The sequence below is a fragment of the Telopea speciosissima genome, chromosome 1, assembly GCF_018873765.1.
Source record: "Telopea speciosissima isolate NSW1024214 ecotype Mountain lineage chromosome 1, Tspe_v1, whole genome shotgun sequence".
In the NCBI taxonomy this organism is placed as follows: Eukaryota; Viridiplantae; Streptophyta; class Magnoliopsida; order Proteales; family Proteaceae; genus Telopea; species Telopea speciosissima.
In genome coordinates, this window is record NC_057916.1 from 11,547,272 (window position 1) to 11,571,591 (window position 24,320).

Sequence of the window (24,320 nt, forward strand, 5' to 3'; positions counted from 1 at the left end):
TTAATTCTACCAGTATTCTCAAATTAAATATGGAAGCTTGTGGCTAAGAAGAAAAGTATTTGGGTTGACTAGGTCTACTGGGCTACTATGCAATGATTCTATTTGGACTGGTCCTTCTATCACTGATGCTTCTTGGGTCTAGCGGAAAACTCTAAACCTTAAGCCTATTTCTCTTGGAGCCACTTCTTGAAAAATAGATGATGGTGGCTCCACTTACCTGTGGCTTGACCATTAGCACCCCATGGGTATTCTCCTCCACTCAGTCGGTGCAAGAGCTATTTACAGTTCGGGTTTCACTAAACAGTCTTTGGTTGAGGATGTCATTCAACATGATGATTGGCTACCCCTGCTTCTTCCTCTTCCCAATTATCAGCCGTCTGAAATGCGTTACCTTCCATTCCTAGAAGGCCTAGTGGTAGGGGAGACATTGTTGTTTGGTCTGTTTCTTCTTCAGGGGAATTCAATTTTAAGTCGGCTTGGGAACTCATCAGTGCTTGTGGCCCCTTGTCTCCCTGGCGCAAGTTAGTTTGGATCAAGAGCCACATTCCCAGTCATAATTTCATTGTTTGGCAGGCCTCTCCAACTATCTCCCAATGCAGTCCTTTCTCATTCCTTGTAAGATTTCAGTCTCTCCATCCTGTTGCCTTCGTTGGAATGCATTCGAAGATGTGGACCACCTCTTCTTTGCTTCCCCCTTTTCCTTCTCAATTTGGAAAGGGCTCCCAAGTAAATGCTGGCCAAGCAAAGGATTCTTCCATTAGCAGTTGAACGGATCTGGATGGATATGTCCTTTGCCAAAAAGTCAATCTGTGGCGTGGTGGGTAAGCTTGCCTTTTTGTTGCTGCTATCAGCCATATTTGGATGGAGCGCAATCTTAAAAAATGCTCCTCCAACTTTAGATCTTTAGAGCAAATTTGGGAGTTCATCGCTTTCAAAGTCGGAAGCAAATTATCTTTGGTCCAATCTTAGTGTACTGATTCCCCAAGGTACAGGTTTATTGTTGCGTCCTGAGGCCTGCCTCTCTCCTTATTGCAGCCCTTTGTCTCCTCTCCCTGAGGAATGGGTCTTGCTTGCTTTGTATTGCTAGTTCTGTTTTGGTTTTTTTCCCTCCTAATTTTGGGGGCTCCTTGTATCTTTTTCTCCTTTTGGTAATGATTTTTTTATTCACCCAAAAAAAAAAAAGTCTTTTTCCCCCCTTTTTTGGGTGGAGGTGATGATGGTAGGTAAGCTTGATATTTGAATATATATAATTTTGTTAGACAGTAATATTTTGTGATGCATTCTGAGCGCTCTTCTTTTGGTGTAGGTTTCCGCTTCTGTATTAAAGAAATTGTGGACCCACTTGAAATTGTAACAATGTGCACTCAGAAACGTACCCCACATTTGGCTGTAAGGTATGGCTGGAGTGCTTTCCTGTAAATTGGTCTTCAGAAAGTTTGGTTGCAACTTTGTCTATTTTTCTCTAAAAGCTGCCCTTTTGTTTCCCTTTTAACTGTAAATCTTCGGTCTTGTTTTCCATTTTGAAGTTTGACTGCTAATAAATTGAGTATGACAGTCACTTATTTTTCCAATAGATTTATTTTCAATGTGGGAAACAAAAAAGCCGTTTTCAGAAGTCATCCAAAGGCGACCTCATACTTTTGAGGTTTCTAATGCTTGTGCAAGTAGAGAGCAATCAGCACGTCCCCTATTAGTTTTATTTATTCCATTATAATGCTAAGCCTGGTCATTTTATTCATGAATTACATAAACTGAAATAATTTTAATTCTATTATTTTCTAGTTATACTGGAGACTTGAGGTCATTTGGATTTTGGACACTAACCTGGTCTGAAGCTTAGAGTTCGCCTTGTGAGTTGGCATTATCGACATTGGTTAGATCTGTGATCATACTTTGGGTGTGATTGAAGTCTTTTTTGGCCATGCACACCAATTTCCATTTCCGATATATTTTATTGGTTTTGGGCCTTTTGGCTACAATATTCTGGTTTATTGAGACCAAAATCAAAATCATTTCACTGATTCAATTGAAAATCACTGGAGATATAGAGAAGCTTATGCTATTTTTTTATTAGTTTGAAATAATTGAAAAATATTTTGGCTAGGAGTTTCCAAAATTGAAGATTCGGTGCATTGATTCTTGGTTTGTCTCTTGGGGAACCCATATCACCAAAAATTCGAAACTATGCATCATTTAGGATTGCCAATTGTTAAATTGAACAAAGTTATTTGGAGAATAAGGAATCACTATGCAACCAGATGGGTTTATGTCTTTGTGTTCATTCTTGGTTGATGTTTTGCATAATAATGAGGTTATTATCAATCATATGAACTTGCTATTGAATTGTGAAGCTAGAGCACGTTTTCTTTATCATTGATGACTGTTTTTCACATGGGCATTTGTGTGAGGGGGCTCCCCACTCATGTTCATTGTTTCCTAAAAAAGAATGATTTACATGATAAGAACATTAAAAATACTGTTGTTAATTGTTATTAACTAGATCGTATTCCTTGAAAATATTGTGAAATCCAAAGTTGCCAGGCCCCAGATGAATTTCATGTTCGTATGTTTGGACACAGATTCGGCAACTGATGACACCACCAAGGCACTGACTTGTGGAGAATTTGTCCTCTCCCAAGTACCATCCTTTGAAAGAAGAGGAAATAAACAAAGATGAAGAATAAGGAGAAGGGTAGAAGAAGAGGAGGAGGAGGGCTTGACATTGCTGTTCTTCCCTCGCAGGATACTTCGGATTTCTCTTTGACAGGAATCGGCAAGTTGCAAAAGCCTAAGTGCCTAAATTACTGGGATCTTTCCTTCTCTGATCGTCTGGGAACTCTGGAAGGAAAGAAACAATAGAAGACACGAGGAAAACGTGCGCACTGCTGGCTCAATAGTTGAGTGCATTAAAGCCTGGGTGAAAAGCTTTCCGCTTCCCCCTAAGGTTGGGCGCTTGGGGTCCTCTAGGGATGGGTTAATTCAGCAGTGTTTCGGTCTTTCGGCGCCCACCCCCAGGCTGAAACGTCCTCTCCCAGTGTATTGGTGTCCGCCTTTCGCTTCGTTGAAGCTTAATGTGGATGGTGCTTGTAGAGGTAATCCTAGCAATGGTGGGGGTGGAGGGGTCATTAGGGACTTGAATGGTGTTGTCCTGGCAGCTTTTTCTAACTTCTATGGTGCTTGCACTAACTCAGTTGCTGAATTAGGAGCTTTAAGGGATGGTTTGTTTCTGTGCAAGGAGTTAGGTTTTTTTTGATTTGGTGGTAAATTTGGACTCCGCTTCCACTGTTAGAATGATTCGCCAAAGGAAATGCAACTTGTGGAAGGGTTGGCACTGGTTTCGAGAGGCCTTAGCTTTAGTTTCTGCAACTTGGTTTAATGTGATCTTTGCTTATAAAGAAAGTAACAGGGCGGCTGATTGGTTGGCTAATCTTGCTTGTGACACTGGGTCTTCTATCAATTTCCACCGAGGCAATCTACCACCGGGAATTTTACAAGTTATTCTAAGGAAGGACAAGGCTGGACTGCTTGTTCTTAGAAAGTAGTGCTTATTTTTCTTCCAAGCTGTATGGGGCTGGGAATGGATTTGTTTGAGTTTTTTTTTTGAGAGCTTGTTCAGCTTCTTGGGTCGGGGTAAGGTGGAATGTCCCCCCCTTATATTTTTTTTACCATTTTGGTTTATTAATAAAACTCTAGGGGCTGGCCTGGGTCCCAGGTAATATTCGGGTTTAAAAAAAAAAGAAAAAGAAATAAAAGGGAGGAATGCAGAAGCATGGACAATTGTACCTGTTTATGTTCTCTTTGTCTTTTTAGGAGATCCAAGACCTGCATCTCTCTCTCTTGTTGATATACATTGTTGTTGCCCTTACTTAACAGTTCGAGATTCGAGATTTTAGGATAAGTGGTTGTAACAATAGTATTAAATCTCGTTTTGGAAGGCCATTTCGGCCAGACCAAAATTTCGGTGTAATTTTGTCGAAATATTGTATTTTTTTCTATAAGTCTTGCTTGGTCATTTTTGAGTGTAAAATGCCAAAATGACCAAAATAATCGAAATTTCGACGAAACGGTGCATTTTTTAGACCGAAATTTCAGAAATATTGCATTTTTTCATTTCGACATAGCATCTCGTTTCGGCTCGACAAAAATACTCGAAATATTCGAGATCTCGATGAAATTTCGTCAAGATTTTGAACTATGGTTGTAACATGGTATCAGAGCAGGGAGGTCGAGTGTTCGATCCTTGGGAAGTGCAATGGGGTTCCCCGACACTTTCTCCCCTCAGTGCCATGTGATGGTGATTCACGTGAGTGCGTGCACGTGCAAGACCGTGTGTGTACAGGCCTGCACATGCGGGGGTGTTGATATACATTGTTGTTGCCCTTAACAGCTTGAGCTTTTAGGATAAGCGGTTGTAACATATCTCTCTTTCTCTCTCTCTCTCTCTCTATCAGCAGTTCTACAGGTGGTTGTATAATAGATCAATGGGCCACAGCTGAAGCTATGCATCCTTATTAACAACCACTATTTTTGAATATCTCTGTTCCACTATTTTTGAATATCTCTGTTCCACTATTTTTGAATATCTCTGTTCCACTATTTTTGAAATATTTCTATTCAGAATTGTAATTAATAAAATAAAATAATATTTTGTGCCTAGCTGTTTTTTTTTTTTTATAATTTCTGTTGAGTAATAACACTTGTAAATCTTGTTTTTATGATACAACCAAAAAAAATTATATATATATATATATATATATATATATATATATATAGAGAGAGAGAGAGAGAGAGAGAGAGAGAGAGAGAGAGAGAGAAACTGTGTAACCCTGGAGTCAATTAATCCTACTTCTTGTGGTTTATTGAGTTCAACACTGTGTCTGCATCAAACTCTTAACACTTGCATCTGCATCCATGTAACATAAGTCTTAGCCTTTATTTAATGCTCTGGCCATATTTTGCAGGTACGTATGTATGCTTCCACATGCACATGTTTTGTTCAGTTCTATCATTCATGAATTTGGAAAGAGACAGGATCTGGCATCTGCTTTGATTGCATATGAAGCTTCCAGGAGCAAATCAGACAAGCCTAATATGTATGTTTGTCGTACTATAATTGATGTTTGTGGTGTCTGTGGTGACTCTTTAAGATCTCGATACATTTATGAGGTAATCTCTTGTATTCTTGAGAAATCTTGAGGAAGTTTTCTGTGGATGTTTCCTTTCGTAAGTTAGAGAAACATTATGCATGTTTTAATTTGTGTCTGGCTTTGGATTATTAATACACCTTTATCTTTTATGCTAAAGTGCATAAATTTGATGTTTGGATGGGACTTTATGTATGCATATTTATGAATGAGGAGGTGTGCATGATGATGTTGGTATGCTAGTGGATAGCTAGGTGGTAGAGCATGCCTTCAGCTGCAGATAAACATGTGGGCAGTTTTGAAGTGTGTATCTTTTCCCTTCATATTTCTTTGGTCTTAGTAGGTGAATTTATGATTCCCAACTGGAGAATCCATGCATTACAGATATCAGAGACTAGAAGTACAACTTAAATCCAGTTGTAGTTTCCTGGAATTGAGATTTAATGAAAAAAAGTTAATACGATTGCAACAGAGATTGGAGTATTCTTTGCACTTGATGGTCTTCAACTTTCCATATGTCTTCTCTGATAAAAGACTTGGTGTTAAAATTCATATTCATATTTGCCTCTGAACATTCCTTTATTTATTTTTTCCATAAATCCACTAAGATCTGAGTGTTTCTTATGTATATAACTTTTTGCTGCAGGACTTGCTCGCTCAGAAGGTCATCCCCAATACTTACGTTTTCAACAGTCTCATGAATGTGAATGCCAATGATTTGAATTATACCTTATATGTCTACAAGCAAATGCAAGTAATGTTTTCTCCTTTTATTTTGTCGTTTCTTTAAAGGCAGATTTTATGGGGGATTCCTTTCCAGTGTAAAATAGTAAATCTTATCTTTGTTTTTAGTAGACCTTCAATCCACATATCTGAAAATACATTTTGCAATATGTTGAATTTTACAAAGTTGACAGCAGAAACTGTTTAGCCATCATTTACTTGATAATAAATGAAACGCATTGCAACTCTTAAGCCTTACCAGATTATAGCATTTCAATATATCGGGTTAGTGAGGCTGTGCTTTTCCTTCTACTTGGTTTTGAACTTTTGATTGATGTAAAATGAGATTCTTGGCTCGAGGACATAAATTTGCTGACACCCTCTCTCCCCTTAGAAATAGTCAGTTGAAGTTCAATGTTGAGATATGCATATATATATTTTACAAACGACAACAACTCAGCCGTATCCCAACTAAATGGGCCAATCAGCTCTATTTGGTTAACAAAACAGGAATTTCGTGAATGGCTTGAATGATCAATTAGATCAGTCAAGCTCTCTATTTATAATAATATTAATAATAAAAGAGATTACAAAGGGAAACACTGTTCACGACACTTTTCACGACACTGTTCACATGAAAGTGTCACAGCCCAAATTACAATCCTACCCTTGTTCAAAAGTACATAAATAAAGCATAAATAAAAAACCAAAAATACCCTTATAATATCGGGTAACACATCTCAACACTCCCCCTCAAGTTGGGGCATAGATGTCACACATGCCCAACTTGACTAGACTAGGATAAAACAACTTCCCACTCAACCCTTTGGTGAAGACATCAGCCAGTTGATCTCCAGACTTCACAAAAGGAATACAAATCTGCCCACTCTATAACTTCTCCTTGATGAAGTGTCCGTCAATCTCCACATGTTTGGTACGGTCATGTTGCATTGGATTGTGGGCAATGTTAATTGCTGCTTTGTTGTTACAGTACAACATCATTGGAAGATGAACAGAACCACGGATTTCAAGGAGTAAACTCTGAAGCCACAGTAACTCACATATGCCCTGGGCCATAGCACGGAATTCAGCTTCAGCACTAGATCTTGCCACAACATTTTGCTTTTTACTCCGCCATGTGACTAGATTTCCTCCAACAAAAGTACAATAGCCGGAGGTAGATTTCCTGTCAGGGTTACCACCCCAGTCAGCATCTGTGTAAGCCTCAATGCGAAGATGGTCATGAGGAGACAAAAGGATCCCCTTTCCTGGAGCTGACTTCAAGTAATGGAGAATACGAAGAACAGCAGCCATGTGAGTGGAATAAGGATCATGCATGAACTGGCTCACAAGACTCACAACAATGGCAATATCTGGTCTGGTGTGGGAGAGATAAATCAGCTTGCCCACCAATCGTTGATATCTGCCCTTATCAACGTTCACCATCCTTCTCTTGCGCACGAGTAGTAGCTTCCAAGGGAGTGTCACAAGGATGACAACCAAGCAAACCAGTCTCTGATAATAAATCTAGAACATACTTTATCTGGGAGAGAAAGATGCCTTTTGGAGAACGGGCAACTTCAATCCCAAGAAAATATCTTAGCTGTCCTAGATCTTTTATGTCAAATTCCCGCCCCAAGAAAGCCTTCAGGTGAGAAATTTCATCTGTATCATTACTAGTCACAACTATGTCATCAACATAAACTATGAGAAGAGTGACATTTTCTCCTTTTCGCTTGATGAACAGAGTGTGATCAGCGTTACTGTCACGCCCCGGCCCGGTTATTAAGGGCCAAGTGTGGCGGGATGTCTCTGACATCCAACCAATCCCCAAGGATCACGAGTGCAGTACCCTATTCACAATCATTGCTCACAGATACAGTAATCAGAGGCAGCGGAAACAATTAAATAATAAAGGTAACATCAATAGTAAGAGAAGTCTATGTGATATTTCATTTATATAAAGAACAAAGCTTGTGATACTACTATACAATTCTCAAAGGTACTACAGGGTAAAACTATACGAAAATTATATTATATCAATATAGAAATATTTATAAGCATAAAAGAGTGGGGAGATAGCCTAGACTGTCAGGACAAGATCAGAAGATTGCGCAATCATCACATGCGCACGAAGTATCGTGCACTTCAAACTCCGGCGCCGCAAATCCATCATTAAAAGTAATTAAATCACCTGAAAAATAGGGATATCCACAGGGGTGAGCTCTCAACTGAGCCCAGTAAGGAAATGCATGCAAAACACAACACAATAATTCATGATGAATGTGCTAATCTAGCATGCTCCTAACATGGATACTAAGTCTCATGTGGTATAAGTACTACTATGGTAGATGCTAACCTCGAAGAGAACCTGCCAGGAAAGCACGACACAAGGCAGCTAACCCAACAGACCCCCAATGACCAACTGGAAAGCATGACACCAGGCAGCTCCAGACGTCGGTCACCCGAGCAAAACCATTCTACCACGGTGAGGACCTGCCAGGAAAGCATATCACCAGGCAGCTAACCCAATAGACCCTCAATGACCAACCCTACTGTTTATTCCCACAGCGGAGTACACACGCTAACATGGGACAGTGAATGGTACCCCGGCATACCCTTCGGCTGTACCACGGGTTGTCCAACACCTTACCCCCTGTTGGTAAGGGGCGTAGTACTGGGTTATGATATAACAGCCTAGCCCAGTGCAAACTATGCATGATAGCACATGTATGAATAGCTGAATTTAAATAGAACAGTATTTCTCCAGTAATAATCATCAGTAACAAGTAAATATCAGTGCAAATGCAAGATGCCAATGCAACCTAATTCACATGCAGATTCTAATGCAGTAAATAAAAGCTCATAAACTATATGAACAGGATAATTTTGATGATGCATGACATGGCAATCAGAACAATAACAAATTAAAATGATAAACACTCCAAAATTAAAGTCGAATTCCCTTACCAAGTTGCGAGACTAGACTAAGTCGATTACCCTTCAAAGATCCCAAGAATACGACAAGAATAGAGTATACAGCCCAATACAGTCCTAAAACATTAGAAAAGATCAAGTGTTAGGGTCGAGGAAGCAGTCTAAGGTCTAACCAAGGGTCTAGGGGCATTTCTGTCCAAAAATATTGGACCGGATTCAGAGGGCAGAATTGGGGTCTTGTTCCTAATGGTCAGATCTTGACATGCATGGGCTTAATTTCATGGTTTCACCTAATTCTAAGGTGGGTCCAATTTCATGATTAATTCCAAAATTGAAAATCAATTTGAGGGGTTTAACAAATTAACCCAAATTGATTATCAAGGGTTTGTTAATTGAGTAAATCAGCAGAGAATTGGGTTTCTAAGCTGAAATTCTCAGGTCATAGTTACATCTGAACCATTCTTTGGTTCAAAACAAGGCTTAAATACTGAAATTAATTTAATAGACCTAAGATTTCTAAGCTTTAATGGCTGATTAGGGTTTAGGAGTTAATTAGGACTGAGATTAGAGAAGAACAAGATGGGAAACAGCAGAAATTAGGGGTTTTGGTTAATTTAATTCAAAATCATTAACCAATTTGAGAAATTGATCAAATTAACCTAATTCACTATGCTAGGGTTCATTAGGTTTCATGTTTCAGCTGTGATTTGAGGTACAACAGGAATTATACAGCTTAATTCAAGATCTGATCCTCAATTGGGTCTAATTAAAAAGGTTAGGGATGGGTCTTAGCTTATTAAACCAATAGGTTGAGCTTTAATGGAAGAATTTGTTATAAAGATCAATTAGGGATAGAGAAATTAGGAGAAGAAGATGGGTACAGTAGGAATTTCTGCTTACCTGAATACAGCAGTGAGAAGAGGTGAAGGCAGCCTTGATTTATGCAGCTAAGTTGTCAATGGAGGTCCCAAAACTTCAATTTCAGGTGTAGGAACCAAGCCCCATGCAAAGCCCTCACTTTCCCTTCTTCTTCTCCTTAGGCTGGATCGATTTTCCTCTCTTTTGATTTTGTGAATTGGGAATAGTAAAGATAGATTGATATATTTATTTATATGTGTAGTGGATTGACTAAGGGTTGTTTGGTTTTAATAAAGCCAAAATCAGTTTCCTAAAACTAATTTTAACTAGAATTTCGTACTTATTACATTAATCTAACCATAGAGTGATGTCATATGACATCATGGGTAATCCGAATACGGGTAAATGTTAGGAACAGGATTCCCCACTGGGGATGTGGGTCCCACAGAGGTAAATTTACTAAAATACCCCTATAACTCTAAACGGTCAGAACGATACCCTATAAAATACAAATAAATTGTACTTACAATGGGTTTAATTAATGGAGGGGTTCTTCATGCTGTCCAGCTAGTAGATACGACACAGGTAGCTTAGGTGTAGGGTTCCATTGGGGTTCTCTGACTCTAGAAGGGCGAGGTAGTTGGCTGTTCGAAATGCCCTCTATAGACGAGTCATGAGATTAGTCGAAATTTCTTAATCGGGACAGTCCAACACATAGAGACTAGCTTGGGCAATGAACCAGAACCTGAAACCACTCAAGTTCCGAAAGTTCTTTTTTTTTTTTTTTTTGGGTTTCACAATGACTCTGTTTGTATCCACAGGAGACCATCGCTTTATGAAACCTACCAAACCATGCCCGTGGAGATTGCTTCAACCCATAGAGTGCCCTTTTGAGCCTACAAACTTTCCCATGGGTCTTGTCAGAGGAAAAATCCGGAGGAACATCCATATAAACCTCCTCTTCCAACTCCCCATGAAGAAATGCATTTTTTACATCCAACTGCTGTAGGTCCCAGCCAAAGTTGATAGCACAAGACAGTAAGACCCGGACAGTGTTCAACTTCGCAACAGAGGCAAATGTCTCCTGGTAGTCGATCCCATAAGTCTGAGTGAAGCCTCTGGCCACAAGCCTGGCTTTATATCTATCCACTATTCCATCTGGCTTCTCCTTGAAAACAAATACCCATTTGCACCTGACTGGTTTCTTACCCGAAGGAAGAACAACTAGCTCCCATGTCTCATTTTTAAGTAAGGCCGTCATTTCTTCCATCATGGCTGCTTTCCAGTTTGGATCTGCAATCGCCTCCTGCCATTTCTGAGGAATAGAAACAGAGGAAAGAGAAGAAACAAATGCACGATAGGAAGGAGATAAAGCATCATAGGAAACAACATTGGAGATGGGGTGTTGGATGCATGACCTAACGCCTTTACGAACAGCGATAGGTAAGTCAAGGGAAGGATCCTTACCAGATGATGTAGTAGGGTCTGGATCTGGATTAAGTGCAGACGATTGTGGAGGTGGTATGGTGGTGGTGGTAGTCTCAACTTGTCTTGTGCGCTCCCGGGTATTTACCTTATCAACAGGGATTTGACTGACTGGTCTACGCTCCCCCTGAATAGGAGCCAGTATAGGAGCTGAAGTTACAGAGGGCTCCCCCTGAATAGAAGCCGGAAGAATAGCAGACACATCTTCAAAACCCTGATCCTGCTCCCCCTGAAGAGGTATCTGGGAATAATATGATAAGGACTCATGGAAGACAATATCCATGGAGACAAAAGTACGACGAGAAGGTGGATGGTAACACTTGTATCCTTTTTGGGTCGTAGAATAGCCCAGAAAAATACACCGAATGCTCCGTGGATCAAATTTTCCATGAGGATGATGATTGCGGACATAGCAAACACAACCAAAAACTTTGGGGGGAACCACAAAGGAGGAGGAACCCTGGAGGAGATCAACGGGGGAACGACCATCAAGGACACGGGTAGGCACACGCTTGATGAGATAAGTAGCGGTAAGAATGGCTTCACCCCAGTAGTGAGAAGGAACCTGCCGTGCAAACATAATGACCTGGGCTACCTCAAGGAGATGTCTATTTTTCCTTTCAGCAACCCCATTCTGGGCAGGTGTGTCAACACAGCTGGTCTGATGGACAATACCATGTGTAGCCAAATAAAGTTGGAACCGACCCTCCATGTACTATCTGCCATTATCACTGTGTAAAATGCGCAAGGTGGCATTGAATTGGGTCTGAACCATACGATGAAATAACTGAAAACAGCGGAAGACCTCACTTTTATGGCTCATCATGTACACCCAAGTGGCACGAGTATAACAATCAATAAACGAGACAAACCATCGATGACCAGAAAGGGAAGTACAACGGGCAGGGCCCCACACATCAGAATGAACCAAAGCAAAAGGAAACTCACTTCTTTTATTTAATGAAGAATAACTGGAATGAGTCTTTTTGGCCAAAACACAAGCCTCACATAAAAACTCATTCCTATTACAATGCTTAATCAAGCCCGGAAACAAAAGAGACAAAGTACTAAGGGATGGATGACCAAGTCGGCAATGCCAAAGATGAAGGTCAGGGGACGAGGTGGACTGTAAATGATGAGCTGTAGAGGAAGCCGAATGCAAAGTAAAAGGCTGACCTGGGTCAAGTAAGTAGAGACCACCCTGCATCTTACCACCCCCAATCGTGCGCCCTGTCTCCAGATCCTGTATGACACAATGAGAAGGGAAAAAAGTCAGTTTGCAGTTCAGATCTCTAGTTAGACTACTAATAGAGAGAAGGTTAGTAGAAAAGGACGGAACATGCAAAACAAATTTTAATGACAGGGTAGGTGAGCAGTGTATGGAACCCTTCCCATTAATAGGAGAAAGGGAACCATTAGCTACTCGAACACTGTCTTTGCTAGAAGATGGAAAATAAAGATGAAATACATTAGAGGAGCCAGTCATGTGGTCAGTGGCACCGGAATCTATAATCCAAGGACTGGAGACAGCCGATGCACATAGACTACTGACTGGAGTACCTGAGGCAAAATTAGAACCAGGAGGGGCAGCAGGTGTAGATGCCGTAGTGGAGGCAGCGGAAGAGGCCTGCAGCATGCGACGGAAAGCTAGGAGCTCATCCTGAGTAAGCCCAATGTCAGATGAAGGGGCAGCAACAGTAGTAGTAGGAGAATCAGCCATATGAGCCTTGGGCTTAAACTTCCCACGGGCTTTCATTTCCTCAAAATCAGGAGGCTTCCCATGGAGCTTCCAGCATTGAGCCTTAGTATGATAGAGCCTGTTGCAGTGTTCACACTTGACAGGACCTTTAGGGACAGTAGTACCACCATCAGTAGTGGTAAGAGAAGGAGTACTGGAAGCAACTTGCAAGGCGAAGCGATCAACAGTAAAGGAATGCAGCATAGCAGCCCGACGAGATTCCTCATTATGAACCAAGGCAAAAGCCTGCTCTAGGGATGGAAAAGGGGACTGCCCAAGTACTTGCACCCGAATAGGATCAAACTCCATATTTAGTCCAGCCAAAAAATCATAGACACGTATTTTGTCAACGTGTTTGCGATAGGCAGCCAGATCAGTAGCAGTAGAGGGCTGATAGTCGGAGTAATGATCCAATTGCTGCCACATGTTCTTGAGGGCAGCATAGTATTTGGAGACAGAGAGCTCCTGTTGGGTAGTGGCATTAGCCTTCTTTCTAATCTCATAGACCTGTGCATCATTCCCCGTGCGACCATAAGTCTCTTTGGCACCATTCCAGATAGTATGGGCAGTGTCCAGTAGAAGAAAATTGTCTGAGATATCCCCTTGCATAGAATGGATCAAGTAGGACATCACCATCGCATCATTCGATAACCACTTGTTGAGCTGAGAACCCTCTTTCAGTGGTTTAGTTGTTGTCCCAAGAAGATGGTCAGTGAGGCCACGGCCAGCTACTGTCAAATAGGTAGACTGAGACCACTTCAGGTAGTTAGAGCCATCAAGTTTGATTGGGGCAGCAAGGGGAAGAAAATCAGTCCGGGGCTGGCCATCAATGCCAGAAGAGGCTGAAGAAGAATCTGAACCAGTCATTGCAGCAGGTAACCAATCTTCAATGAAGCAGCAAACAGCCAAAAAATATCCAAAAAAATTCTGGAATCGACCCCCAATAGAAAAGAGCTATATTGGAGCAAAAAATCTCAGATATGTAGGCTGGGAATGATGTCAAATGAAGGCAGCAAGGGTGCGAATCAGATGCAGCAGGAACCAGCAGCCCAACCCCAAGATCGATTAATGTCAGGGTTTTGAAAAAAACCCTGAGAAGAGAGATCAATAAGGGGCTGGGGTCTTCAACCAATCTGATGAAGTGAATAGGGGCTGAGAACAATATCAAATAAAGATCCCACAATAGAAGATGCAGCCGAAACAGATGTAGAGGCCTGATCTCCAAAAAAAATAGGAATCTTCAAATCGCAGACAGTGCTTCAGGTCCACTCGATCCAAAAAAGAGGCATAAAAAAGGAGGTATATTGAGGCAGCAGCTAGATCATTACGATCACCTCAGTAGTGCTGCCCTAATGGGAGAAGAAGAACCAAAAGAAAGGAAGAAAGAAGAAGGGAAGAAGCTCGATGGAGGGAAGGAGAAAAAAATCGAACGGAGGGAGGTGGGTTTTGAAAACCTAGATCAGAGTGTATTTGGCTCTGATGCCGTGTTAACAAAACAGGAATTTCATGAATGGCTTGAATGATCAATTAGATCAGTCAAGCTCTCTATTTATAATAATAATAATAAAAGAGATTACAAAGGGAAACACTGTTCATGATACTATTCACGACACTGTTCACGTGAACAGTGTCACAGCCCAAATTACAATCGTACCCTTGTTCAAAAGTACATAAATAAAGCATAAATAAAAAACCAAAAATACCCTTATAATATCGGGTAACACATCTCAACAAAGGTCATACTTGGTACAAGGCCTAAGCTAATGCATATATATATTTTACAAAGGTTCAAATAATTACATTTAGTGTACCGCTGCACATGCCTATTTATATTAAAGATATTGAATATTAGACAAATTAATGTAATGCGTTCTTACATTTCACACAATATGGTGAACCTGATTCCTTCTGCATATCCAGAACCTAGGTGTTATTGGAGATGTGGCGTCTTATAATATACTCTTAAAGGCATGCTCTCTTGCTGAAAGAGTTGATTTGGCTCAAGACATTTATAAGGAAATAAAGCATATGGCATCAAAAGGGGCACTGAAATTGGATGTCATCACATACAGTACTATTATTAAGGTATGCATTTTCTATTGTCAAATGTTACGATCATAATTCAATGCATCCCTGCATGTGATAATAATATCGTAATCTTACTACTATTATTTCCTCACCATGTAGAAGTTGTGATCCATTTACTGTGGTGCTTTTCTTCAATGTATTGATACTTCATTGAGTTCAAGGTCTTTGCAGATGCAAAATTGTGGCAAATGGCTCTGAAAGTCAAAGAAGACATGCTTTTGTCTGGTGTTACTCCAAATTTAGTTACATGGTCTTCATTGATCAATGCATGTGCCAATGTGGGTCTTGTAGAAAAGGCAATTCAAGTATTTGAAGAGATGCTTCTTGCTGGTTGTGAACTTAATTCGCAGTGTTTCAACATTCTTCTTCATGCTTGTGTTGAGGCATGTCAGTATGACAGAGCTTTTCGTATGTTCCAGTCTTGGAAGGAGAGTGGGGTCTGGAAGATTTGTGATACTAAAGAAAGTAATGGAAAGATACACAATCTACTTACTAGGCGGACAGGTCATGCAAGTGAAGATTATGATATGCCGGGTGGTGTCTCTGATCCACATCATTTGAATTTCATTAAACCAGTTCCCTTTGCACCTACAACTACAACATATAATATTTTGATGAAGGCCTGTGGTACTGATTACTACCGTGCTAAAGCTTTGATGGAGGAGATGAAGACAGCAGGTCTCTCTCCCAATCACATTAGCTGGTCAATATTGATTGATATTGGTGGAAACTCTGGAAATGCTGGGGGTGCTATACAGGTGAAGCATACTTTAGTTTGTTGTTTTGACTTCTAGTTGTTGGTGCTATGAAATTATAAGATATAGATCATACCTTTTAAAACTGTATGAAGTTATTATATTTCTTAATTTTTAGTAGTAAATGTTATGCTTGTACTAAATCCTTCCCGCTTGTTTCTGGGTAAAAAAAAATGCCAACTGATGTGTAGTTTAATTATCAATGAATGAGATTGGCACAAATTTATGGAACACATTTGTGTAGCTTTGCCATGTTAAAGCATGAACATGCATTGCACTAGAAGTTGAACCCCATTCACTAGCATTCAGTATTTTCTTTATTTGGTTGCCTTATACTTGTCAAGCAGCACTGAAGCATGGCACCTTAATTTTAGATGTGTCCTATGAGATGGTTGAGCAGCCCAAATATTTAAATGGAAGAGTGTGGCATTTCCTTGCCATGCAAATGGGCCTTCATACCTTAGCCAAGCTGAAGGTAGCATATGTTGTTCAGGGAGTAAAATATATAGTGTTCCACCTGGAGAAGTTGTCTAATTTACCGTGTGTTCATTTTGCGTTAAGCATTATTTTGAGAATCCCATCCTGTAGTTTGTTGGCCTAAACACATCATGCATGATATATTGTACTACTTAAATACGTATCTTTAATTCTTGCTTTATCTTTTGATAATCTCCAGTCATTTCCCATGGCCAATTATTATGCTTTTGATAGCCTACTTAGTTCCTCTCCTCCTTGTCCCTTCATTTTTGTGCTGGTGTATAGTCTGTCTGAGGAAAGTATACATATAAATGCTAATTCTCTTTTATAACTAACATATTTTTCCACCTTCTCCTGCTTAGGCTCTGAAAACTATGCAAGATGAAGGAATTAAACCCGATGTTGTTGCATACACGGCAGCCATCAAGGTTTTTCTGCTTACTTGACACATTAAGTCTGTTCATTGTCCAACGTTTGCCCATCCTTAATGTGTAAATGCTGTTTCATTCTGTGTCTATGTTCAGTACCTTAAGCTGACAGTACCTGCTCTTTCTTTCGCAGGCTTGTGTAGAAAACAAGAATTTGAAGATAGCTTTTTTATTATTCGAAGAAATGAAAGGACATAGATTACAACCAAATTTGGTGAGCTATACGAACAATTAATGCCTCCTTTGCTCATATTATTTCTTCCATATGTTAAACACGTACTTTATTTGCTACTTGCATGTTTGGATTACTCACTAACAAGAAAGACTTTTATGTTGAATATGGTCAAAGATTATCGTAGAACTTCCACCTCCTCCTCCCCAACCTGTTTTTCTCTTTTTTTCCTTTTCTTTTGATAGGTTGAACTTTGATTGTATCACTGATCCTGTGTAAGAAGGGCAGACTCGTTTCTTCTCACGAGATCAAAGATTATCATAAAACTTCACCCTCCCCCCCCCCCCCCCCCAAAAAAAAAAAAAAACCCTGTTTTTTTATTTTTCTCTTTTGATGAGTAATCTTTATCAATGTTGCTACCATATAGGGCAGGATGAAGTTGGTTTAATGTGTTATGATGGAAAAAGAGTTGCATATTATCAATGCATCTACTTCACAGACAAAGAGAGTTACAATCTAGCAATAATGCTCTTCCTCTTTACCTCGCTTTTTTTTTGGGTTGGGGGGGGGGGGGGGAAGCCGTGGAGGGGCTACTGCTATTATAATTTGAATGCTATTGCATACAAATTTTATTTATCTCCAGAGATGCATCTAGTAAAAAACAAAGCCATTGTTGGCCCAAGAGAATGTGAGAAGAATTATGCCTGTTGTCATTTCAGGTGACATATAATACACTTCTAAGAGCCCGTAGCAGATATGGTTCCGTACAAGAAGTACAGCAATGCCTGGCTATATATCAAGATATGCGGAAAGCAGGGTGAGTCGAGCATCTCTAAATGTGTTTTTTCATGTTACTCGCAATTTGGTTCATGCATTTAAAATATGATGTACGCATTCCTTACTTGCAAATTATGTGATGCAATTAAAAGAGCCTAATAAGACCCAAAACAGGAGTACTTGAAACGGCAAGGCGGTACAGTATACAACTTGAAAGAACTTGAGAAATATCAAGACCAACTCAAAGATAAGTGATGTTAAGATCCTTTCACAAGACACCCAAAAATCAGCTAAAAAACTGCTCGGATTCTGTGCTGAAGAAAATGATATTCAAATCTAGACTGTCTGTCAATGATTCTGCAAAACGGGGTTGATCTTTTGGGGGTTGACTTGAATAGCAACCAATACTAGGCCCCTCAAACAGGTACAGGAAAAAGCCTTCTTGTAACTAAACAAAGATGAGATGAACAACTAAAAATGTTCTTATCCAACACCTTTTTTGTACTGGTCCTTCTGAAATCACAGATCATATGGTTAAGTTGCCTACATAGCCATTTCACTTGGCTACATTTCAAAAGATTGGTCTTTCCAAAATTGAACGCAGTTAGGTCAACCTCTTTAACCAAATGTGATGTCTTATGAAAATTATGAAACACCCCTGGTAAATCACAAAATTTTAATAGACACAAGATACTCAATTAAGAGGGCAGGCCTTGGTGCAACGGTAAAGGTTGCTCCATTGTGACCAAGTGGTCACGGGTTCGAGTCTGGAAACAGCCTCTGTGAAAAAAAAACAGGGGTAAGGCTGCGTACATTATGACCCTCCCCAGACCCTGCAGTGGCGGGAGCCTTGTGCACTAGGTACGCCCTTTTTTACAAGATACTAAATTAAATCCTAAGGGTCTTCAATGTAGATCCAAGATCTTCCAAGAAGCAAAGGAAAATAACAGTGGCTTAAATAAGCTGCGCTGATAGCACCCTTTATATGATTTATTTTGATGTCACAACTAACTTTAATATCTATGTCCCAAGTTGCAGTGCCTAATACAAACATGCATTTGCAGGTACAATTCCAATGACTATTACCTCAAGCAATTAATTGAGAAGTGGTGTGAAGGAGTAATACAGGATAGCGATCAAAATCAAGGTCTACTGGCCTCAGGAAGTTCTTCTATCAAAACTGATCTAAAGAAACCTCAAAGTTTTCTTCTTGAAAAAGTTGCTGGTCACTTGCAAAAGGATATCGCTGAGAGCCTTGTGATGGATCTTCAAGGCCTCACCAAGGTACATTTGTTATATATATAAGGCAATGGCAACTCAAACCTAGTTAAGCAATTGAAACATCATCTGGAATTCCAGTCGAAAAGTGGAACATAGCTGCATCAAGTGTTCTCTGACCAGGCTAAATGCAGATTATGAATATATGTTACATTTAACTAATGCTGTCTTGGATAACATGTTATCGTGTTGGCATAGTGAAGTTTGAGAGTGTTGGACTTGGTAACCCCTGTGTGTACAAAGGTACTGGATCTGGATGTCATTTTGAGTGTGGAAGTTCATGACCTCAAGTTCAGTTTGGTCAATTATTTAAAGCACTGTGGGCCGGCTTGTCAAACTGTGGTAGGTCTGTTATCCAAAATGGGAGAATAGTCTGCAAGGCAGTGCACCCAGTCTTGACAATTGTTACTGTTCAGACTAAGGGACTGTTGGACCTCCAGTACATCAGAGAACATCACTGAGGAGGAATTTATACTACAGTAACTACGCTAAACTATGCACACACACAGAATGCAGAGTCAGGCTGCCAAATTGTGAACCGAGAAGGATGAATCCTCTGATGTACAGTTCATTTATGAAAAGCATCACATTTAGCATGATTGCAATATTTCAGTATATTCATATGGTTTACATCTTTAGATTTTTAAGGTTTGAAATTATAAATACTCTTTGGTCTTCTTACAGCGACCCCTTACGTAGTATGTATCAACATGGCTGCCGCGTGGCCTTCTAAGGATTTGGATACCTAAGTCCGTAACTCCTAGATGCAGGAAGGTATTAACAATCCCTGTAACCCTGGGGGTTGAAGTGATTTGGATAGAAAGCTTGAATTGGAGGGAAAAAGATTTCCAATTTCAAATATGAGATATAGTGTGGAGGGAAGGAAATTAGCAGGGGTGGGGGGGGGGTGGAAGAAGACAATCAAAACAAATCCAATCTTACAAATTTGAACCAAGCTTAGAGGAATGGCAAAACTAAGGGGCCTGGTCAAGAAAGAACAGTTTTCTTGATTCTATATATATATATACAGCCATCATAGAATTAGTATGAATTGTTCTAGATCATAAATCTGGATAGATTTGAAAGAAATAGTTAAGACCAGAATAAAATTAAAGAATTCTTCAAAATATGGAATGATCAAGAAACCTACTGAGAACTAGTGCAAAAAATCTGAAAATTCTTGAAGAATCAAGAACAGGAAGAAATTAACCCAGGTTGAGTAATCAGCAAGTAATAATTGAGAACAACAAGAGTAGTAATAAAAGTAGCCAAACAGTGGCAGGGATAATCATAACCTCAGCCAAGGATGTGTACAATTGCAGACAAAGCCAGACTTACCTGCAGGAAACCAAATGACTTTATTCCATTAACAAAAACGTATTACAGTGTGTACCATGGCTTGCTTATATAGCGTCATTGCTTTCTTATTCTAGTAGATTGATGCAATAACATTAAAACAATTACTGATTTAAAACTCATACCAGACTATACTACTCAAGTCTCCAACTAAAAATAGAATGACATTTTTTTTTAAGTAAACTAAATTTCTACAAATTTAATACCCAGATTAACTAAAACTACTAAAAATCTCTTACTGAAATAGTAATATTTTGAATCACCATAAATAGTATACCACAGTCTACTGAAATTGTGATCTGAAATTGTTAAAATAAGTGGAAGACAAATTTCACAAAAGTAGCACACTAACAAAGTCACAATAATCTTGCGTCAGTCCTCTTTGAAGTATGGGTAACCATTGGTACCACTTATCCACTCAGTAGTGAAGTACCAGACATAGGATATTGGGAATGGTACTTGTGTCCACTGAGATTGGACAAAGCAGTTTCTCTTTTGCTTAGACATAATTATCACAAAACAAGTAGGTTTACAAGACAAAGTAAGTGTAAAACAAAGTCAAACCTACTTGTTTTGTAATTAATTTTCTTATCTCCTAGATCTAGGCAATTTCCCCAAATAAAAAACCTATATACATGTGTGCATCTAATTTCATAACTTTTCCCAATCAATAGATCTTTTCCATGCATTTTGAGTTAAAACTGAAAGCTGCATATGTATATGCACTTGTCTATGTTCTCATTTCTTCCTGTATCATATGTCAACAGGTTGAAGCTCGTATTGTTGTTCTTGCAGTTTTGTGGATGATCAAAGAGAGCTGCACTCTAGGTCAGAACTATTTTTATAACATGGTTACATAGATACAAATGGTTGGGATAAGATTTCATTGCTCGATCAACTAATATGCTTTCATGAATACTAATGACTCCTAAGTTTGGAATCATGACACCCAGCGAAGTGTGCATGAACGTGTACATGTGCACACACACACAAAAATTTGGGCTTCCTTTATTTATATTTATTTTCAATGTTGTCTGCTATTCCCCCCCCCCCCCCCTACAATTTGGACGTTGTTTCAACATCAAATACTTTGACCTTGCCACCTTGGTTTGGTTGTTTTGATCAATGGTAGAGGCTTAGGAGATTGATGTAGGCCAATTTAGGGTTTGAGAAAATCCAAATTATAAGATATAGAAATATGAATTTTTTTTATATGGTTTAGGATTTGGATGGTAACTCAATTAGGGTTTTTTATGGTTTAGGATATGGCTGATAACTCAATTAGGGTTTAGGAGATAAAATAATAAGAAATAAATATATTAATAAAAAATAAAGGATAACCAGAGGAGTTTTGCTTTTTTGAAGAACAAAAGATTAGTCCAACTGACCCATGAGGAAGGCCTTAATGGAGTTCTCTAGTATGAGTACATGTTAAAGCAACATCATACCCATAATGAACTCCAACCGATAGCTTGTTTATTCATCAATAATTCAATGGTTTCTCAATTATGTAGTTCATACCTTTTAGATAGAGAATGGTGGTGGTCAACTAAGCTATCCTGAGGTAACATGAGTTAAAGAGTATAGAAATTATCCAAGACTATCGATTAGGGCTTCAATGAGAACATATATCTCTCTCCGCTCTTCCCTGAATCATCTCAACTAGTAACTAAAGGCTATTGAAACATGTAACAAAACAAAGCACTACTAATAACCAACCAAGAAGCAGAGGAAGAAAAGAAAAGTAGAATACGAGAGAGAAAGAAAAGAAGAGAGAAGATGGAGAGAGACTACTGATTGGCAGGAAAGAGAATAAACCTTACCGGTAGTCACATAATGTATTTATAATAACTAAAAACAAGGAAATTATAATACTATCCTTGACATGTGCACTCATACATAAACATAGAACAGAAATTATCTAAAACTAAAATTCCCCTGCAATTGCATTAATCACTTAATGTATAATTCCTTAACACTCCCCTCTAGTTGGAGCATAAACATCTCCCATGCCCATCTTAGAACAACCTTGAAGAAACACATTAAGAAATAGGTTTTGGTAAACAAATCACTAAGCTGATCAGCAGAGCTAATAAAATGAGTAGAAATCAACTTTATCATCACAATATCTTGCACAAACAGTCAACTGTATGTTCATGAGACACCGGATTACTTGCAACATAGATGGCATCCTGATTATCACAGAACAAATCAATAGGCTGGTCAACAGGAAAGCCAAGATCCTGAACAAGAGACTAACAACATCAATTCAACCGTTATATATGCCATCACCCTATACTCAGCCTCAACATTAGACCAAGTAATTGTATTTTGTTTCTTACACCATGAAACAAGATCTCCTCCAACAAACGTATAGTACCTAATAGTTGACTTCTGATCATGATCAGCATCAGCATCAGAACAACCAACAATATTGATATGATTATGGCTTCTATAAATAAGACCTTTTCCTGGAGCACCCTTACTGCTAATAGTAAGAACAACTGCCTAGTGCAGTTGGTAGAGTGTGGCTTGTAAAAACCCACCCTACTGGAGGTCTCAGGTTCGAACCTCTTAGTTCTCACCTTCCCTCTGGTCCCTTAGAATAGAATACCTATAATAAAAATAAAAAAAAACAGTAAGATAATTAAGCTTACCAGCCAATCTTCTCTACCGATGTGTCTGAAATACCTTTGTCATCACAAGCTCCAACTTTTAGATGAGGATCCATAGGAATAGGATTATTAACCTTTTTAGAACCAATATAACAGTCTCAGACAGAGAGATCAAGAACATATTTCCTCTGAGACAAGTTAATTCCTTTCTTGATACAAACAAACCTATTCCTAGAAAATATGAGAGCCCCCAAGTCCTTCATCTGAAAGTGTTGCAATTATCGATCTGTGGTTTATCCATTCAATTTTGGCAGCCAAGTAAGGGTGCAACTCGGTAGCTAGGTCACATTTTTTGAAAAACCCAGGCCCAGCTTAAGTCACTTATCCCAACACACAATATAGCATGAAGATCTTATTTAGTTTGCGCTTTCCCGCATAGGCGACAATCGATCTTGTTGAATAACCCCCACCTCTTTCCTTTCCATTACAGCGATCTCACTCTGGTTCGAATCCCAGTGGTTTCCTTCTTTAAGGGAATTATTGCATAGTTTATTAGCAATATCTCATCCCCCAGGCTTTGAGCATAAGTTGTCTTTTTTTTGCATTGTATTTTTATTCTGGTGAACTGTGACATTACCTTTCCTGCTCCTCTCTTAAAAGGAAATTTGACAGCATCACTGATTTATGTGGTTTCTGATTTTATCAGAATTCTATATCAAGTATATTACTGCTGTTCCGTCTTCTAGTATCTTCTTCACCAAGTAGCTTTCTTGGTTGCAGGAAATCCAATCAAAGATGACATGACCATCATTCTAGGAATCAAGAGAAAAGGTCCAGGTGCCACAAACCATGCTTCTGAGGTGCAGAATGCAGTTATCGAACTTTTGCAGGATGAACTGGGCTTAGATGTCATCCTGGAACAACCTAGAATTCCAATTACTAGAAATGATTTTGGAAGCCCTTTCAACCCAGACATGAACAATGAAAATAACATGAACAGCAGGCTGCCCATTGACTTTGAACCCTTGGCCAGAAGACCTGCAGTATTACAAAGGCTAAAGGTCACAAGGAAGTCATTGTATCACTGGTTACAGAGAAGAGTAGGTGTCATTAGAAGATAAGTATCACATGACATCCTCCAAATCCAATTTTGTATATAGTTAGTATACAATTTCTGAAGCAGAATAAGCTCACTACATTGTAATATTTACAGATACTATGAATCATTGGAATAGTCTGTACAGCTGATGCTGCGATTTAAAAAATGAAAACTACTGTCTTTTCTTCTCTTCTCTTCTCTTCTCTTTCCAGCTTCAAATTGTTGTGAAAAATAGAATTTGTTCAATCCTTTTATTTTTAAGTGTCAGGATGCAAGCACAATTGCAATAACCCGTATATCACTTCTTAGCATGCTATCCTATATTTGAACTCTAAATTACAGTTTTGCTTGTTCTTTCCTTTTTGTCAAATTATTCACAATTGTACATGG

At 39.2% G+C, this 24,320-nt stretch overlaps 1 protein-coding gene across 1 annotated transcript; it reads left to right on the plus strand.

The window, feature by feature from the left end:
* The first annotated feature begins 1,275 nt into the window (after nucleotides 1-1,275).
* On the plus strand, nucleotides 1,276-24,084 carry LOC122659422 (pentatricopeptide repeat-containing protein At5g02830, chloroplastic). Its single transcript, XM_043854555.1, has 12 exons — nucleotides 1,276-1,394; nucleotides 4,962-5,166; nucleotides 5,791-5,898; nucleotides 14,806-14,970; nucleotides 15,135-15,444; nucleotides 15,550-15,731; nucleotides 16,568-16,633; nucleotides 16,767-16,847; nucleotides 17,525-17,622; nucleotides 18,647-18,866; nucleotides 20,984-21,044; nucleotides 23,612-24,084. Exons 1-12 carry the CDS (start codon nucleotides 1,276-1,278, stop codon nucleotides 23,950-23,952), a joined length of 1,956 nt encoding a protein of 651 aa, XP_043710490.1. The 3' UTR covers nucleotides 23,953-24,084.
* Nucleotides 24,085-24,320: the final 236 nt, after the last annotated feature.

Coding starts and splice junctions, on each gene's coding strand:
- LOC122659422 (XM_043854555.1), top strand. CDS start 1,276: ATGCATTCTGAGCGCTCTTCTTTTGGTGTAGGTTTCCGCTTCTGTATT. Junction 14,971..15,134: donor CATACAGTACTATTATTAAG/GTATGCATTTTC, acceptor ATTGAGTTCAAG/GTCTTTGCAGATGCAAAATT. Junction 21,045..23,611: donor CAAAGAGAGCTGCACTCTAG/GTCAGAACTATT, acceptor TCTTGGTTGCAG/GAAATCCAATCAAAGATGAC.